Genomic DNA, 20,926 nt, shown 5'->3' on the forward strand with positions numbered 1-20,926 from the left:
GGGAGAGAAGGGGAGAGAAGGGGGGTAACTTTTTCCCAGACAGAAGTGCTAGCAGAGACTATTGTTCCTTTGATGAGCCCTCCCCAAAAAAACCAGCAGGTAGGTGCCATATCTGAGACTCCATCAACCGGACTCACACTGCTTGCCCCATCCCGGTGATTCCCTGAACCTCCGCCTTACCCAACTTTCAGGCCCACCCAAGCTGTTTCAAGTGGGTTTTCCATACAAATGGCCCATCTTGGCTCATGCTTCATATTTTCCTGAAGTCTCTCAAATAAACAGCACCTGGCTTCAGCATACCCTGTACCTCTTGCTAAGTAACCCCAGGCCCAGCACTAGCGGCTGCTGGCCTTGGTTCACAACTTGGCTTTGCCTGGGCACCTCCAACTCCAACACAAGTAGCAGCCATGTGCTGATTGCTTTGCAGCTCATGCCAGATGGCCCCGGACAGAACACAGGCAGCAGCTGACCTTGGCATGCACCTCTCGGAAGGCCCCCACGCAAGCACACCAGGTGGACAGTTTCAGACCATGTTGAAGAATCACCACCCAACCACCTTCACAAGCAACACACTCAAGTGGCAGACTCAGCAGACATCAGAGCACCACTGGACCCTACAGGACACATACTGTATTAGACAACTCTATTAAACCGGGGAAACGTAGCAGCTCTACCCAATACAAAGAAACAAACACAGGGAGTCTGCCAAGATAACCAAGACAAATAAACATGTCCCAAATGAAAGAGCAGAACAAAACTTCAAAAAAAGGAACTAAAAAAATGGAGACAAGCAATCTACTAGATGCAGAGTTCAAAACACTAGTTATAGGGATGTTCAATGAACATAGGGTAAGAGTTAAACTTAGAACTTCAACAACATAAAAAAAAAAGACATGGAATCCATCTCTCTCATCATTGATGTTTCTATCTCTCTCTCTCCCTTCCTCTCTGAAATCTTTGGTATGAAGATGATGAGAATGGAGGTAAGTATTTTAATCCAAAATAAATCACCAAGATGTAATTTTTGCCCTAAGGTTTTTTGTCATTATATTCAAAATTTCACTAAGTAGACTGGCCCAGAAAGGAAAACTGAAGACGAAGCCCTATAAAAATTGTCATAACTATCAAACATAGATGTTTGTTCATATTAACTCACAGTATATTGTGAAAAGTTATAGTGAATCATAATTATCATAATCTCCAGAGGAACCACTAAAAAATTAATGCAAAGGTAGATAACTAAAAAAAAAAAAGAAAGAAAGAAGAATTTTAAACATAATCCAAAAGAAGGCCCCCTTGAAAAGGGAAAAAGGAACAATAAGGTAAAATTTTTAAAAATAACCATATCAATAACATTAAATATTTATGGATTAAGCACTTCATTTAAAAGGCAGAGACTGTAGAGAAGGTTTAAAAAGAGGCAGCATCTAACTATATACTGTTTACAAGTGACACATAGGTTTGTCAAAAGTAAAAATATAGAGAAAAACATAGCATGTGAATACTAATCATAAGGAAGCTGAAAAAGCTATATAAATTTTAGACAAAGTAGACGTCAAGTCAGGAGCATTACCAAGACATAAAGAGCATTTCATATTGATGAAAAGGCCAATTCATCAATCTTAGCCACTTATAACATAGAGGAAGAGAGAATGATTGCTATGCCTTTTATTACTGACATTCATGTGCTTGAAGAAGGTCTGGGCAATGCAATACAGCAATAAAAAGAAAGAAAAAGCACCCTAGCTGGTTGCTCAGTGGTTAGAGCATCACCCTGTGGACTGAAAGGTCGCAGGTTTGATTCCAGTTAAGGGCACATCTCAGTTGAGACTCAAGCAGGAGGCAACCAATTGATTTGCCGTTCTCAGATCAATCCTCGATCATCAAATTTTCTCTCTCTCTCTCCCCTTCCCATCCCCTCTCTCTAAAAATCAATAGAAAAAATATCCTCAGGTTAGGATTAACAACAACAAAAAGGAAATAAAATAAAAAAACTGAAAGGAAAGGAGTAAAAAATCATTTCCACAGACATTATGATTATATAGAAAATCTTAGGAAATTGCTAGAATTAATAAGGGAGATTAGCAAGATATTATATATGTTACCTTTCCTTCATCCTTCAGGATACAGTCAATATACAAAAATCAATTGACAACACCAAATGCTAGCAAGTATGTGGAGCAACAGGAACTCTCATTCATTGCTGGCAGAAATGCAAAATGGTACCGTCATTCTGGAAAACAGTTTGGCAATTTCTTATAAAACTAAACATACTCTTACCCTATGATCCAGCAATTGTACTCCTTGGTATTTACCCAAAGGAGCTGAAACTTATGTCTAAACAAAAACCTACACGTGGATGTTTATAGCAAATTTATTCAAAACTTGATCTTCCCCAGTAGATGAGTGGATAAATTGTGATAAATCCAGATAATGAAATATTACTCAGCACTAAAAAGAAATGAGCTACCAACATAAAAAGACATGGAAGAAACTTAAATGCACATGACTAAGTGAAAGAAGCCCATGTGAAAAGGCTTAATACTGTATGATGCCAACTATATGACATTCTGGAAAAGGCAAAACTATGCAGTCAAAGCAAAAAATAAATCAGTGGCTGCTGGGAGTAGGCATAGGGTAGGGCAGTGAATTGGGAGAGCACAGAGGATTTTTTGAGCAGTGAAAATACTCTATGATATAATTATGTATATATGTCACTATATATTTGTCCAAACTCACAGAATATACAACAGCAAGAGTGAACATAAGGTAAACTGTGGACTTTGCGTGATTATGATGTGTCATTGCAAGTTCAACCCTTGGTAAAAAATGTGCCATTCTGGTAAATAATACTGATAATAAGAGAGGTTATACATGTGTCGGGGAAGAGTATACAGGAAATGTACCCTCCTCTCAAATTTGTTGTAAACCTAAAACTGCTAAAAAAAAATGAAGTCTTGTCCTAACCGATTTGGCTCAATGGATAAAGCATCCGCCTACAGACTCAAGGGTCCCAGGTTCAATTCCGGTCAAGGGCATGTACCTTGGTTGCGGGCACATACCCAGTGGGGAGTGTGCAGGAGGCAGCTGATTGATGTTTCTCTCTCATGGTTGTTTCTGACTCTCTCTATCCCTCTCCCTTCCTCTCTGTAAAAAAAATTAATAAAATATATTTTTTTTAAAAAATGAAGTCTTAAAATTCTATTATATTTCTATGTACTAGCAACAAACAACTGAAAATATAAAGTATGTTCAGAGATTTGCCCCAGGGGGCCTGGGGGTGGGGGACCAAAATGCCCAGCAAGGATAGGCAATCAAACTATAATTTATCAACAAAGTACTATACTGGCAGAAAAAAGGTTGGTATTCTCTACATCTGTGCTTATGAAACTCAGGTCACCTTTTCCTTTTAAATAAAAATAAAAATCTATTCTATTCCCACTCTAGTCCATATGAAGATCAGAATGTTTCTGTTACTTGCTTTATTTAGTTAATAGTAAAGAAGGGAAAGAAAATAAGGGAAAACTAAACATTTAACACTTTTGAACACATCAAAATTTCATAGTCCACAGCCCATCGATGTTACACTCTCACACAGATGTCTCCCTCTTCTCCCTTCCTCTCTCCCTAAAAATCAATAAACTATTCTTTGGGCTCTAACTGGGTTTGGCTCAGTGGATAGAGCGTCAGCCTGTGGACTCAAGGGTCCCGGGTTCGATTCCAGTCAAGGGCATGTACCTTGATTGCAGGCACATCCCCAGTGGGGAGTGTGCAGGAGGCAGCTGATCGATGTTTCTAACTTTCTATCCCTCTCCCTTCCACTCTGTAAAAAAATCAATAAAATATTTAAAAAACAAAAAAAAAAAAAAAAAATCTATTCTTTGGGGAAAAAATGATGGCAATTTATTTTTTTTAAATGTCAGCCCTAGCCAGTGTGGCTCAGTTGGTTGGGTGTATTCCTGTGCACCAAAAGGTTGTCAGTTCGATTCCTGGTCAGGACATATGCCTGGCTTGTGGGCTCTCACACTGAAGTTTCTCTCTCTCCCTCTCCCTTACTCTTTTTCTAAAAATCAATTTTAAAATTTTTTCTTAATTTCATAACCCATTATGAAATAATATTAAGTAAAAATGGCAGAAACTAGCAGTTACAAACATATCAACTATATATACACATAAAACAATGAAAAGGAATTTAAATGTAGGTTTCTCCTTAAACTTACTTTGGTGTTACTATCTCTCTCTACCTCTCCTTTCCTCTCTCAAATCAATAAATATAAAAAAATAAAAAAATGAGTAGCTAGATCCTAATCCCTGCTCTATTTTAAGAACACTCTAAAACTTTCCAGATTTTAAGAGTCTCAACAGTAAAATTAAGGATTATATAAAATTATTCTTCGGGCCTTCCATTCTAATATTCCATGGCTTACTCTGTTAACATCCTTAGCAAGAATATGCTCTATTAGTTTTTGGTTTTTTGTTTGTATGTTTTTTTAATCCTCACCCAAGGACATACTCAGAGTGGGGGAGGGAGAGGGAGAGATACACCAATGTGAAAGAAAAACATTGTTGGATTGCCTTCCATATGCACCCCAACCGGCGATCAAAGCCACAACCCAGGTATATGCCCTGACCGGGAATCGAACCAGCAACTCTTCAGTGCACACGATGATGCTCAACCAACAAAGCCACTGCGACTGGGCTGCTCTATTAGTTTTTTAGGTAGTACTAAGTACACTGTACCTTTATTACGACTTTCTAAAAACTGCCATGACAATCATGATCGAGTATCCACATTCAGTACCCTTTTTCCAGGCCTCCTATACCGTTTGTTTTAAAGGCCATATTAATCCAGGAATTCAGTTCCACTTCTAGGAGTTTCTTCTACAGAAATACAGTGCTAGAAAATATGTACAAAGATATGTGTAAGAATATTTATTGTAGCATTGTTAGTAAAACAATAAAAAAAATGGAAACAGCCCAAATTTCCATCAAGAGGTATTTGTTAAATAAATTATGGTATTACCAAACAATATAAAACGGTTTGAAAGAGGTAGATGTATAGATACTGTGTAAAAGCAGACTTTCTTCTCTGAACAAAATATTCAATTTCTCTGACATCTAACCTCTTAAAAACCAGAGACTTGTAATACCCACCTCTAAATGTTGTTAAAGATTAAATAGATAGTACATGTAAAAGCCTAGCACAGTGCACTGAACAGACATGCCATGTTACCCTTTGCTTTATCCCTCAATCACTATAAAATCTTCCTAATTGATTTCTCTAGCTCTAATTTCAACAAGACTCCCCAACCCATCCCAATGATTTTCCTAAAACAACATTTGTAATAATATCATTACCTTGCTCAAGCACTTGCCTACCAGGAAAAAAAATTAAGCCTCATATTGCATGACCAACACATAACAGCTCCACTTTACCTTTAAAACCTTAAAACCTTATCCCATGCCTTTTACTTCATTTGTGTGTTTTTTTAGTATGTTATTTTAAATTGATTTCAGAGAGAGGAAGGGAGAGGGAAAGAGGGAAAGAAACATCAATAATGAATCATTGATCAATTATCTTCTGCACACCCCCTACTGTGGATTGAGCCTGCAACCCAGGCATGTGCCCTGACCGGAATCGAACTGTGAGCTCCTAGTTCATGGGTCAATGCTCAACTAATGAGCCACACCAGCCGGGTATATCATGCTACCTTTAAAAGTCTCCTCCTCACTGTCACTTGAAGGTACAGTGCACTTTTATGATTTTGATCATCTCCAAATGCAATTCCCATCCTCCCGCTTCCATACCATCCAAACCTATTCATACTTCAAGATCATGTTCCAGTCTAATCTCCCATACTGCCATTTTCAATTATCTCCATTCTAATCTGTTTCAACACTGTCTTAGAATAATTTTAATATATACACAAAGATGAACCCTACTGAGAGCAATCATCAATCTGAAAAGTATGTGCTAAGAAGGAAATAAAGGCCCTGGCCAGGTGTCTTATTTGGTTAGAGCACTGTCCCACTATGCCAAGGTTGCAGGTTCGATATCCAGTCAGGGAACGTACAAATATCAACCAATAATTAAATGCACAAATAAGTGATTTTAGGAAAGGAAGTTGTTTCTTGTTTCTTAATACCAAACCCTTCCTTTTATAATTTTTTTAAAATATATATTTTTATTGCTTTCAGAGAGGAAGGGAGAGGAAGTGAGAGAGATAGAAACATCAATGATGAGAGTCATTGATCGGCTGCCTCCTGCATGCCCCCTACCAGGGACCTAGCCCGCAACCCAGGCATGTGCCCTTGACCGGAATCGAACCCGGGACTCTTCAGTCCACAGGGGACTCTTCAGTCCACAGGCCGATGCTCTATCCACTGAGCCAAACCAGCTAGGGCTCTTCCTTTTATAATTTTAAGTTCAGTCCTATCCATCACCCAAATTGGTCCAGCATCATAACTCCTTTTCAGAACCCAAGAGTCACAAAGAATTTTCTCTCAATGAAAATAACTCATAGTAACTGGTTTCAAGACCCCATTCCAACTGCAATTCTCCCAACAGAACTCTCTTGACCTTCCCCAACCAAAACTGTTCTGTGAGTTAAGAAATCTGTTCATCATTCATCAGAGAATTGCAAACATTGCCAAAGTTTCTTAACATGAAATCTGCTTCACCTAAACTAACCTTCTACTCTCCCTACTCCAATAAAATTCTGCTAGATTTGTTACTTAATAAATTTTCAGTTCAATCACAACTGCCTAAAGTTAGTTCAGTATGTCTCTCTCTCACCCTGATGCATTATTTAGCTAGATTTGCTCAATATAATAAAACATATATTTGAACCTTACAAGTCCACCAATTCTTATATTTTAATAGTTCCCTAACACAAATTTTAATAATTCCCTAATACAAATAACAAGTCTAATCTTTTATATAAATTAAGAAGAATTCTAATACTTTAAACATCTAAAAAGTGCTATTCCAAAACATACTACAAAAAAAATTTTTTAACAGCATTTTACCATTCATTTAATGTCGATATGAACTAAGTCTCTAAGTATTTTAAGCTGCTTTATTTTTCTTTAATAAAGCATGTGATTTATCCATTACAAATACTACATTGAAATTGTTTTGTTTTCATAAAACTATCAGTAACCATATTATAATGGAAATGATGAGAAACAATTTATTTTTTAAAAGGCAAGAGAATACAAGAACTAGTAATTATCATAATGGAAATAAATCTATTATCCTGTACTGAATCAAGTATTACTCTGGGATTAGAGTTTGGACTGTTTTATCTAATGCCACAACAGAAAACATTATCTCACTAAGTATTATTGTTAAAGTTTTGGTTAGAGCAATTTGATTAACTCATTTTTTATTGCTCAATTTTTTCCAGATTGGATGAATGCTGAACTTTTTCCAGATTGAATAAATATTCTTATGATCCCAGAATGCACCCATCCCTAACCCCTAATCTTTTCGGTGTCACAAGAAAAAAGGGAAAAGACAAAGACATTGCAAAAAGTATAGGAGAAAGCACTTTTCACAACTACCAAAGTATCTCCTCCAGGGAATATAGTGATGATCATAAATAAAAGAGATGTTGTATCCCTTTCCCAACTCAAAATGTTGGCAGAGCTGGGGCAAAGAACAGAGAGTGAGGTAGGGACAATTAAATTGACAATTTAATTAGTGTATCTCCAGAAACAACCAATGGGTCCTGGTCTACTGGCTAGTGGCCAATATTAACCTTAATCAGTGTATATGACTCTGGGTACCAAATAGAACTACACTTTCCAACTATGCAAAAGGTTAACAGTTAGCTGACCACTAGCCTATTGCTACACAAACGAATCAACCACTTTATATTTAAGGCACTGCTATCATGTTCCACAGGACCCTCAAACCAAAAGCAAAAACATATCTCTCTTCCCCCAAATTAGTTGCTCCGCTTCCTGTATTGCTTATTACTATATATACGAATATCCATCTAATCTATTAGCATGTTATCAACTAGTGATTTATTGTTCAAAAAAAACAAAACACTATAGTATCTATTTCCATTTCTTTCTTTCCTTTGTAAACCAATACATGAATAATCATATATTCATTTGTGTATGCTTACAATAAATTCTCATATATTCATTTGCATATGTTCATATTCTACATTAAAATGGAGCAGTTTAAGAGTTTCCAACAGAATGTCAAGTGAACATGCTTTTGATGGCTGTGGAAAAATGTTGTGGAAAAACTTCATCTTTTCAACAAATGATATTAGAACAGTTTGATATCCATTTGAAAAATAAAATTGAACTTCAATCCATACCTTGCACTAAAAATTCAAATTGGATCTCAGATATAAATGTAAAATCCAAAACTGAAAAGCGTCTAGGAGAAAACCTTTCTAACCTTGCATTAGGCAAAAATTGCTTACACCAAAAGCACAATCCAGAAAAGAATAAATTTAAGAATGGACTTGATCAAAACTACAGACTTCTGCTCTACAAAAGACACTGTTAAAAGATAAGCTAAAGACCAGGAAAAAAAAAAAAAAATATATATATATATATATATATATATATATATTTTTTTTTTTTTTTAAAGATATATATATCTTTTTTTTTAATGATTCCTGGGCCCTCCCCTGGAGTATCAGATATAGTGGATTTGGGATGGAGGCCAGGAATATCTGTTAGTTTGTTTTTTGGGGTTTTTTTAAATTATATATTTTATTGATTTTTTACAGAGAGGAAGGGAGAGGGAAAGAGAGTTAGAAACATCGATGAGAGAGAAACATCGATCAGCTAGCTCCTGCACAACCCCTACTGGAGATGTGCCCGCAACCAAAGTACATGCCCTTGACTGGAATCGAACCTGGGACCTTTCAGTCCGCAGGCCAACGCTCTATCCACTGAGCCAAACCGGTTAGGGCAGGAAAAAAATATTTTAAAATCACATATCTTATAAATTTATAACTTGAATCAAGAATATATATATTCTCTCAAAACCGAGTAAGAAGACAACCCAATTTAAAAAAGCAAGCAAAAGATTTGGACAAAGACTTCACCAAGGAAGATATATAGATAGCAAATAAGCACATGGGAAAAAAGCTTAACATCATTAGTCATTAAGGAAATGCAAATTTATAAAACACAATGGGAGACCACTATACACGTAGTAAAATGCCTAAAACTAACCATACCAAGTGTTGGCAAGAATGTGGAAGAACTAGAATTTTCATAAATTGCTGGTTGAAATGTAAAATGGAATAACAATGTTGCAAAATACTCTGGCAGTTTCTTGAAAAGTTATACATACAAGTACCATATAATCCAGCCACTGCACTCCTCGGTATTTACCCAAAAGAAATGGAAGCATATGTCCATACAAAGATGAACACAAATGTTTCTAGCAGCTTTATTTTATAAGCCCAAACTGGAAACAATCTAAATGTCCATCAATAGATAAATGGATAAACAAGTTGTGGTATATCCAATAATGGAACTACCCAACAATAAAAAGGAACAACATGCCCCGCTGGTGTGGCTCAGAGGTTGAGATGAGAAAGAATTATTGATGGGCTGCCTCCTGCATGCCCCCTACTAGGATGGAGCCTGCAACCTGGGTATGTGCCCTGACCAGGAATAGAACCTTGAGCTCCTGGTTCATAGTTTCATGCACAACCACTGAACCACACTAGCTGGCTGTCCTTATCCTTTTTGATATAAAGGTTAATTAGCTTCAAAATATAACTAGGTAACTGCCTCTTTTCCTATTTTCTGACAGTTTATAAAAGACTAGAGGCCAATGCACGAAATTCATGCAAGGGTAGGCCTTCTTTTCCTTGGCTGCCAGCACCAGCTTCCCTCTGCCACCTGGGACAGGGCTTCCCTCCGGCTGCCAGCAGGCACTTGGGACTTGGGCTCCCCTCGCAGCCCCGGCTTTGTCTGGAAAGATGTCCGGTCTAATTAGCATATTATGCTTTTATTATTATAGATAAGAACAATTTGTTTCATAAAGGTTTAGTTGAACTTTATAAAACTGTCTGGGCCTGACAGATGCCTGTGGAAGGGAGAATTATATTTTTAATCACTGGTTTTAACTTCTTTATTGGTATTATATCTATTCAGGATTTTTAAATTTATTTAGTCAGTTTTTAGTATATTCCTCTAGAAAATAGCCAATTTCATGTTCCTTTGTCATTCTCAAATTTATTGGCACAAAATTCCTCGTAAACATTCCTCTCTACTATACTTATAATCATGTCCCCATTTTTACATTTTTAATTACATTATTTGTGCCTTCTTTTTCCTCAATACTATCTTTTCAGTGGCTCATCATTAGTCTCTTCAAAGAATCGAATTTTTTTTAAATTAAGCCCTCTGTTGTTTCTTTACTTTTTGTCATTAATTTCTATTCTTAGCATTATTATTTTCTACTTTCTTTGAGTTGCTTAAGTTAAATACTTAGTTCATTAATTTCAATCTCTCTTTTTATATATATACATACACAGTATATTTAAGCCTATGAGTCAATCTCTTTAGTACTATCTTACCTGCATTCAAAAGGTTTGATTTATGATGGGGTTTTTGGTTTGTTTTGGTTTCTGTAAAAGTTTATTTTCCATGATCATTTCTTCTACAACTCATGAATTATTTTTAAATATTTTTAAATTTCATGATAATGTTTTATCTTTTGATTTGTAATAACACTGCATTGTGGGTTGTATAAATGATTGTCTGCCATTTGCTGCAGTGTACTTTGTAACTTGATATGTGGTGACATTTCATAAATGTTCTGTGGACTTAAAAATGTATACAGGGTGAAAAAAATGTATACAAAGTAGGTTTATAGTTGTGAGTACATGAAACAGTGTTTATTCTTATATTATTAATTATTGTATTATTTTCCATACAAACAACTGTAAACCCACTTTTGCTTGATCTGTGTGACCTAATTATCAGTTGCAGAGTTCTATAAATATCCATTAGCTCAAATCTGTTAAGTCTTTTATTCAAATCTTCCTTCTTTACTAATAATCTACTTGATATGTTAATTATCAGGAGGTATATTAAAATATTAAGGCTGTCCATTTATCATGTCAATATTTTTCTTTATATATTTGAAGTTATATTATATATACACACAAATTCATGACATTTACCATTTCCCAGAAATATTTAAATCTTCCTAGTAAATTATCTCATTCCTAGTGAATAAATCTCTTAATCCTTGATAATGCTTTTGCCATACTCTAAGTTTTAAGATTAATATACTAATGGCAGCTTTTTTTTTTTTTTTTTTTTTTTTTTGGTTCCCTATGTTACAATATTTTAGACCCATTACTCATAGGAGCAATATAATTATTTGTTTGCTGCCTTTTAAAAAAAAATCCCATCCTATAGTCTCTGTTTTCTCTGGTATATTTATATTCCAAGAATTTTCCATGTCTATTTTCATCTAGATTCAAGGAAACTGGAGACTCAATGGGAGTAAATGATATCTATGTTTACTCTCACATTTCTTCACAACATAACTAAATAGAATCAAAGCAAGGATTATGTCCCCATAAAGTCTAAAATCTGCAATGCCAATACAACCAAAAGAACACTGAAGGGGTAATCATCTAAGAGATCAAACATCTTCATAAAAGAAAAAATGACTCTCGTTTTATTTACTATGAGTCTACTTGGTTTATCTGTTCATTTAAAACATAGATATGCATATTACAAATTATGACAAGATTCTGCTCATTATTTATTAAAACACCCACTGATTCAGGAAAATCCCTTTACAATGGCATATACCATACAAAGAGAACAACAGTGAGTGGTTTCTCCAGGAGCAGAGGATGGGAGTGTGAGGAACTAAAGTCTTTCAGTTACTATTTTTCAAATGTTTGAGGATCATCTAATTTCGTTTTAAAAAGTTATGTATTACGTTAGCAACCAGAAAAATATAATGAAGTGTTTTAAAAGCCACATTCTATGTTATGCTATTTAAGAACACAGTTTAATTATGAAACTATTTCAATATATTACTCTTACCAGATTTAAGACCTGAAATTTTGAAGATGGCACTTGGTTTTCCATTCGTGACAAATCCTAAGAGTTGCCACACTGGCATTCCATTGGAATCAGGATAGGAAAAATAGACAGATCCTCCCATCCCCTCAGGAAATGGGATTGTTCCCAGCATGAAAACCACAACATGGTTGATATTTTCATAGTCAGGCAAGTCAAAAACAAATTTATCTTCAGCCACTTGCTGTGCAGCTGTTTGCACCTAGAAAATAAGAAACTCGTCTTAACTCAATAGTTTGATGAGTTTTTATAATTCTCATAGCAGCGATTTTCAATCTTTGTCATATGGCACACATAAACTAATTACTAAGATTCTGAGGCACCCCAAAATATATTTTTTCCAAGCTGACAAAAAAAAATAGAATTTTGATTCATTCACACCGGACAGCTATTGTCATTTTTTTATTTGACAATCTAAGGGAAAAGAGGTCAGTGCCTCTGACTAAATAGTCAGGTATTGTATGTTTTAAAAATTCTTGTGGCACACCAATTGAAAATCGCTGCCTTATAGTATTGCTATAAGCTATTATCAAGTACAGTCAATTATAGACATTATACCAAGTATAACATTGGGTTAATCTGACTCTAATTATGGAATTACCAACTATATTAGATAGAATGCTAATATTAATAGTGAATCCTAGTAAAATATGGGATGTAAAATATAGCAAAGGGAATATCCTATATAATAAAAGGCTAATATGCAAGCCGACCGAACAGCAGAACAACCGGTCGCTATGATGTGCACTGACCATCAGGGGGCAGATGCTCAACGCAGGAGCTGCCCCCTGGTGGTCAGTGCGCTCCCACAGGGGAAGTGCCGCTCAGCCAGAAGCTGGGCTTATGGCTGGCAAGTGCAGCGGCGGCGGTGGTGGGAGCCTCTCCCGCCTACACAGCAGGCAGACATCCCCCAAGGGGTCCCGGACTTCGAGAGGGCTCAGGCTGGGCTGAGGGACTCCCCCCGCCCAAATGCAGGAATGTCGTTCACCAGGCCTCTAGTAGTCAATAATACTGTAATAACAATATATGGTGTCACCTTAAACTAATATAATACTGTATGTTAACTCTAATTGCAAACTTAGAAATATTTTGAAAAAGAGAATTCAAAAATACTTAATCTTAAAATGATTTCATAATGTAATCTTTTAAAAATATAATTTCAGAAGACCCCTGGATGGATTTTACTTACAAAAGTAAATCACTATCGCTTCAGAATGTTATAAAAATGAAAGGTTATTCAAAACATATATATATACATATATACATATACATATACATATATATATATATATATATATATATATGTACACACACACACATATTTTTTTTTTTTTTAAAGAAAGGGCCCTAGCAGGTTTGACTCAGCAGATAAAGTGTCAGCCTGCAGACCAAAGGATCCCGGTTCAATTCCAGTTAAGGGCATGTACCTTGGTTGCAGGCTCCTCCTTGGGCCCTGCCCTGGTCAGGACTCTTGCAGGAGGCAACCAATCAATGTTTTTTTTCCAATCGATGTTTCTCTCTGTCTTTCCCTAATTCTTCCATTCTCCCTAAAAATCAATGGAAAAATATCCTCGGTGAGGATTAAAAAAAAAAAAAGAAAGAAAAAGAAAGAGCCTTAGCTGGTTTGGCTCAGTGGATAGAGTGCCAGCCCACAGACTGAAGGGTCCTGGGTTCCATTCCGGTCTAGGGCATGTACCTGGGTTGCAGGCTTGATCCCCAACCCCGGTTGATGGGCGTTTGGGAGACAACCAATCCATGTGCCTCTCTCACATCAATGTTTCTCCCTGTCTCTCCCTCTTCTTTCCACTCTCTCTAAAAATCAATGGAAAAATATAAAAACAAGTCACTAACAGAAAAAAGAAAGAAAACACTCTTTTTTTTTTTTTTTTTCAAAGTCACTCATTAATGACACTTTTCATCCGAGTCCAACACTCATCCCAGGCTGGGCCTTTCAATTTTCCTATCAACAGCCAGGGCAATCCAGAGTTCTCTCACCGGTATTACCAATTATCACCGGCACCAGAAGAGGCCTCCCGGCCACTCAAGAGACGGACAAAAAAACTTTCTCAGGCCGGTCATCTCCAATTTATCTTTGTGATTCCTTAGGACTGTGTACATAATACAATACATTAACATCCAACTAAGGGGCTGCAACACGGAACAAATCGGGGAGGGGGGGGAGTAAGAAAAAGAACTCCAAGTGAAAGGAGTTGGGTCTGAAATGAACCTCTAGGTGGTTTCTAAGGAGGCAAGCAACGCACACCTTCCAGACTATATTCCTGAACAATTCCCGGGGCTGGTCTTTCATTCTAACGTTCCCGCGAGGGAGGTTGTTCTCTCTTCTGACCGATAAGGAAACTAGCTGCTCACATCTTTCCAGAGTCATCTCGGATTTGGCTCGCTCTTCAATTTCAGGCGTTTCTATCGGCCAACTTACAATTCGCTCCGGCATATTTTTATTAGACGCCTTCCAAAAGGACCCAGCAGATCCACATGCTCCGAGCACCCTCATCTCTGATGAGCAGGACGCCACGGGCTAGATTCAAATCCCACATGTACATCGCACGCCCTCCGCGAGCTTAGGCGAGTGCTCTAGACGGAGCTTCAGCTCCCCGACTGCAAAAAGGACCGGAGGCCGGCAACCATCTCGCACGCTGCGAGGGCTGGTGAGTCTGAGCTGCCACATCAGCGCTAGACAGAAGGCTAACATGACAGGAATGGACAAAAGGCGTGCGTTCCGCGGCACGTAACGCACATTCCATAAATGGCAGCGTGGCCACTCCGACTAGGAACAGATCCGGGGCAAAACAAGCGTCCGCGTCTCCCCTCCCCACCCTCAGCCAGAGAGCGGACAGGAGGGGTTTTCCCCGCAGCCCTCCACCCCGAGCACCTCCCCTTTCCAGCGCTTCGCCCCCGGCATCCTGCCCCCTGCCGGATCCCACGCGGCCCCATCCTCACCAGCCTCCCCGCCACCAAGCAGCCAAACATGGCGGCGGCGGCTCCGCTCAGCCACAGGGTCCCAGGCTGGCGACTTAGACGTCCAGGGACTGCGACGCCAGTGGAGCCCAAGCACCTTCCACAACAAGCAGGAGGATACCGGCCCCGCCGCTACATAGCGGCTATGCCAGCGGCGGGCACGCCTTCTGCCCCGCGGGAGACAAGTACTTCCGGGGCGTACACCCACCCGCCCCAATTACGAGAGAAAGGCGACCGGAGCCAGTGCGAGACTACAAGTCCCAGAGGGCTCTGCGTGGACTTCCGGGAAGGGTACTAGGAGTTTTTACCTGTTGGGGTTGATGGTGCGGATCCAAATTTGGGACTCCAAGGCCGAGAGCTGTTTCTCACGGTGCGCTTTTACAGTCATTCCTTTTCTAGATCCTGACAAAAACCCGGTGAGGTAGGCGTTATTATCCCCCTTTTGTAAGCGAGGAAATTGCCCAGAATGACCAGCCCCAAATCTTGACACAGCACTAACTATTGGAGTCTGAATCCAAGTCCTGATCCAAATCGGGCTTCTTTCTGCTACACCATAGCTCAGTGCTAATTTTTAACCAGCTATTTTGTACTAATTGACAACTTTTTACAGGTGGAATCGGCCTCTCCCTAGTCGAACTCCAGATCGAACTCACGGTGGAGGGGACAATGTGCATATTAGCCTTTTATTATGTAGGATTATTGCCTCTCCTGGGGTTGCTGTGAGGATTAAGTACATTAATACATTCACAAAACACTTAAAATAGAACCTGGCAGTGCTTAATTAATGGGATTTTTATAGTAAAATGTATTTTTTTTTCTATACCCATTTTCAGAAAAGGTTCATAGGAAATAAAAAACAATAGCCCAAACAACTGGCATCAAGTACTAATTGCCATCAATATTCATTCTACCCAAATAGGAGAATAGAACAGACTGAGGAATCTCAGAGGGAAGATGGGGAGAGTAGGTGGGTGGGAAGAGATCAACCAAAGAACTTGTATGCATATATGCATAACCCATGTGAAGCATCCATCTTATATAAAAACTGCTGTTTGAAATTTTAACCCTGATAGTATGGCTTCTGTAAATGCTTGCTGGCTTAAATTATAGGGAAAATAAGACTACTCCCATTTCAGAGAGGCCATTAATCCTTCCCCAGACGAAGTTATGCATGCTGGCATCAGGCCAAGCCTTTGGTCGAGGTCTCAAAGCGCCAGCACATAGGGCCCTTTAAGAACTTGCAAAGGGAACCTGGAAAACCCCATATTGGGAAGACAAAGAGGGTAAGGTAGTATAAATACAGGAAACTTCCTGTGTGATTTCACCCAGAATTTGAGAGACATTTTCCTCTGGGCCCGTGCGTAATAAATGTAACTCCATCTCTCTAAGCATTGCTTGGTTCTTCTCTGGTTTGTCTGTAACACATGGACACAGACAGTAGGGTGGTGAAGGTCTGGGGTGGGGGCAGGCTAGAAGAAGTTACTAGGGGAGGGGAAAGGGGACATATGTAATACTTTCAACAATAAAGATTTTTTTTAAGATTATGTTCCTAGGAGAGGTTTAAATTGCAAATACTAGAAAAAAGAAAAGAAAAGAAACTGCAATTAGATCATCAGAGGAAGTTCTCTTTAGGTCAGGGTCAAGCAAATGTTTCCTGCAAAAGACCAGAGAGTAAATAGTTTAGGCTTTTTAGGCCATGAGGTCTCTGTCCTGTCATGCCCTTGTAACATCAAGAACTGTGGAATCAACCAGACATGGAGCATACTCTACCTCCATACTTCTGGTTATGCAAGAGAATAAATGTATTCCTTTACTGGTTAAGCCAGTTTTAGCTGGATTTGTCACTTACAGATGAAGATATGATTAACACAACCCCATAACAAAAATATAAGCTCCAAGAGGACAGTAAACTTAGTAAGTACATAAATAAAAGAATATGTGAAGAAGAGGGTGTGGCTATGTTCCAAAAACTTTATTAACAGCTGGCCAGGTTGGACTAAGCCCTGCTTTAGGCAGTGGTTTCCAAACTTTTAAGGTTCTTCAGAATCACCTGTAGGACATGTTAAAACACTGGTGGCTGGCCCTCACCTGAGTTTCTGATTCAGTACATCAGGCCCAAGAATTTTAATTCTAAGAAGTTAGGGGTTGTCAAATAAAATACATAATGCCCCATAGATCTTGAATTTCAAATAAATGGTGAATCATTTTTAATTATAAGTATTCCCAAGTATTTCATTGTTTTATCTGAAATTCAAATTTAATTTGGCATCTTATATTTTACTTGCTAAGTCTGACAGCCATAAACATGTTCCCAGGTGATGCTGATGCTGCGGGTCCAGAAACCACACTTTGAGCAACACTGGCCTATATGCATAATCTCATGTATACAGGAGCTTTGCTAGTTCAGAGGTGTTGAGCTAGAGGAGAATAAATAGCCACCGCCCCAACTTAAGAATCTGAACACTCAGTCTGTATATGTGAACATGCTCCTACTTCATTCACAAGAGGTTTGTGTTTTTTCTTGCCTAAGTTAGATACTTTAAATATACATTACTTTCCAAAATTATTTATTTATTATACCCCTGTGTGGGCTGTTTTCTAGGCTCCTGAGATAAAGCAAGGAATAAGGATGTTCAGGCTCCTTGCTATCAGAGCTGGCATTTGATGGTTGTCAGGGGGTAGATACGATTGGGCATTCATCTCAGGAGTTATTGGACTGCATGTTGTCAGGTATTTACTTAAGACACAAAAACTGTGTCAGATATTATTATGGTTATAGACATGGACCCTGAAGTTAGAAATTAGTTCAAACCTCAGCCCTGTCCCTTAGGACACTGGACAAGTTATTTTAAAACTTTGGTCCTCAAAAACAAACAAACAAAAAACCATTAGTTCTCAGATTCCTCAGATTCCTCATCTGTAAAATGGGATAACTTGTACTTCCTGGGGTTGTTGGATAATAAATAAAATAACTTATACGTATAAGGAGCTTAGCACAGTACTGGTACATGGTAGGGAGTAAAACAGTACTGAAGTATAGCTACTACTATTGAAAATTCAGTGGTTCTCAAAGTGTGGTCCCTGGGCCAACAGCACCAAGGGACCTATGAACTTGTTAAAATGCAAATTCTCTGGCCCCACCGAAAACCTACAGAATCAGACACTCTGGAATGGGGCAGAGCAATGTGTGATTTAACGAGCCCTCCTGGTGATTCTAGTACATGTTCAAATGTGGAAAACAGTGCTAAAGAAAATATAAGGGTCTAAGCTGTGTGTGCTAGGGCTGAGGCTAAAGACCAATAAGGTACAAATCTTCCCTTTGTTTTCCCCGGACAGCTCTACATAGGGAGTAGGCCTAGTGGTGTTCACCTCTGCAAACACATGTGCACAATCTATACTGCCTGAAATTCACCAGAAATTCATTTAAGCAAAGATTTCTTAGCTAATTTTTTGCTCATTCAACATTTCACTGAATGCCTACTATGAACTAGTGTGTTAAACAGTGAGATTCATTGGGTGTGGAGAGAGCAGAGCGCCTGAAGAATGGCTTCTCTGTGTACAACACATCCAACAGCAACTTGGGCTTACTCCTCATGGGTGGCAGAATACTATGGCCTTCCTGTGACATTACACCCTATTAAAAACAAACAAACAAACAAACAAACAAGCAAACAGTGAGATTCAAACACTAAGGAAAGGCTCCCAAAGCCCTTAGTCTGGCACTGATTTTCTGGCATAGGAAACCCACAACAGTGCATTCATTTCCGTGAGGTGCTAAAATGAGCAGGTTCAACCAGAGATATTGCAGTGATTCTCAACCTTCTGGCCCTTTAAATACAGTTCCTCATGTTGTGACCCAACCATAAAATTATTGTCGTTGCTACTTCATAACTGTAATGTTGCTACTGTTATGAATCGTAATGTAAATATCTGATATGCAGGATGGTCTTAGGCGACCCCTGTGAAAGGGTCGTTCGACCGCCAAAGGGGTCACGACCCACAGGTTGAGAACCGCTGTAAGGGAAGTGGAAGATAGGCAGTAACTCACAAAGGTGGAAACCCTTTCCAGAGACAAACATTTAACGGAGCCCTACGATGTGCATACAGAAAGCAGCCTGACTACCTGGAAGCCTGGCCCCAGAGGCAGCCTGGCAGGAGCTAGTCCCAAGACTGGCAAGGCCACCAGAAGGAAAGAGACAGCGCATCAGGCAGTGAGGGGCCCTGGCCAGGAAGAAGGGAGACCTCAGTCTATGTGGGACCTCGAACAGTTTGTTTGCAGCTCCCTCTCTTGTATATCCTGGTCTTGGTTGTGGCCTAGAAGACTGGAGAGCAAAGCCATAGAAAGGAGCCCTGGTAGGAAGCTGAATCAGGCCCAGATGTGGGACCTGGAACGGAAATAACGCTAAATCCCAGACACAGAGGTGATCAGACAAACAGTAGAACTATTAACAATTCCCCACCATTCCCACCAGTGCCCTTAAACATGAGTTTGAGAGGCACTAGTTAACCACAGTGAGAAAGTTTTAAATGACTGTGGAAAGTAGTGCTGGCCTGGGCTAAGATAAACTTAATCTGTCTGTTGGAATCATCTGGGCAAGCTAAAAAAAAAAAACACCAAACAAACAAAAAACTGAGCTTAGATCTCTGAATCAGGTTGGGACTCAGAGATCTGTCTTATGCTCCCTAAATGATCCTTTTTCCACAGACCAGCATTTGGAACCATTGCATGGCACAGGTTCACACAGGGGCCTAAGTAATGCAATGCTTTGCACACCTGGCCAATGAAATTATAAGTGATTCTCTTTGGGCTACTTGAAGATAACATTTTTTTTTTTGAAGATAACATTTTAAGGCACAAATAAATTTTTATTTTGGAGCGCCCTTCACAAAGGGTTTTGACCACTGAGAGTTACAAATACTGTTGCAGCCGGTTTTATTCAGGGATTTGAGGGAAACAATGCAGAATGCTTACTCAAAACTGGGATTATTAAGCTTTGACTCCATCTTTCAGAAAGATAAACCAAACCTCTTTTAATACAAAATTTTAGCAATTTAAAAAGTAATTTTGCGTCAAATTAAAACAACAACAACAACAAATTATGGTCGATGCAGTACTGTACATTTCTCACAACCAGTGATTTTCTGACAACTCAAAATTGACTAGTTTTAGCATTAAACACAAATACACAATCTTTTACTCATCACATAAAATGTAACAGAAATCACCCAACTTTTTACACTCCACATCATCCTGGGGTAAAAGAAGAAACAGCAGGTGAAATGAGTCTGCTTTCAATCTTACTCTGCATCAGAAAATGACCACAAAATACCAAGAATCTTTTTGAAATCCACTCTCTCAATTTCAGAATGATGGTCATTTTCTATAAATCACAACAGGGGAAACCCAGAGGTGATAAATGAAAGTAGGCAAAGTTACAAACTTTGTAGTGTTAGAGCTATGACCTGTGGTTAAAGACACCATGTAGCATTTTCTATGTTTGCTTGTATTTCTGACAGCGTGGGTCCTTGATAAAAGTCATCTAAACTCATTTCCCTTAGATCAGAGTGTTCCAAACTGCCAGTTGAGATCCATTATTCATTGGGTTGTGAAACTAATTTAGTGAGTCATACTGCATTACAAAAACAGAAAATATCAGATGACATCAAACAAGTGTATTTTGTTTCATGGGACATTTTTTTTATGTATATGTGTGAGATTGGCATATAATACATGTAGTCTATTTCTTACTGTGGATTGCATTTTTTAAGTTTAAAAATTACTCTCCTAGGGTGGGTGGGTGGGTGGGTGGGAAGAGATCAACCAAAGAACTCTTATGCATATATGCATGATCCC

The 20,926-nt window shown here is 38.5% G+C and overlaps 1 protein-coding gene and 1 non-coding gene across 3 annotated transcripts in view; one reads left to right on the forward strand and one right to left on the reverse strand.

Annotated features, from left to right (window-relative positions):
* The window catches only part of HIKESHI (Hikeshi, heat shock protein nuclear import factor), a 31,128-nt gene extending 15,881 nt beyond the window's left edge, over nt 1–15,247 (reverse strand). Inside the window, exons 1-2 of one of the 2 annotated variants that reach the window (XM_006092888.3) lie at nt 15,055–15,247; nt 12,061–12,298 (exon numbers count right to left, since the gene is read on the reverse strand). In XM_006092888.3, the coding sequence (XP_006092950.1) occupies nt 12,061–12,298; nt 15,055–15,084 (268 nt within the window). In that variant the 5' untranslated portion in view covers nt 15,085–15,247. Of the gene's footprint in view, nt 1–12,060; nt 12,299–14,533; nt 14,839–15,054 lie in introns of those variants that run through there. The other variant, XM_014459307.2, reaches the window with a different exon arrangement.
* A 3,338-nt stretch (nt 15,248–18,585) lies between these two features.
* Nucleotides 18,586–18,714, forward strand: LOC111826863. The gene has a single exon (XR_002830291.1). It is a non-coding gene; the product is annotated as a small nucleolar RNA SNORA11 (small nucleolar RNA).
* Nucleotides 18,715–20,926: the final 2,212 nt, after the last annotated feature.

This window comes from Myotis lucifugus, unplaced genomic scaffold (assembly GCF_000147115.1).
Source record: "Myotis lucifugus unplaced genomic scaffold, Myoluc2.0 scaffold_106, whole genome shotgun sequence".
In the NCBI taxonomy this organism is placed as follows: Eukaryota; Metazoa; Chordata; class Mammalia; order Chiroptera; family Vespertilionidae; genus Myotis; species Myotis lucifugus.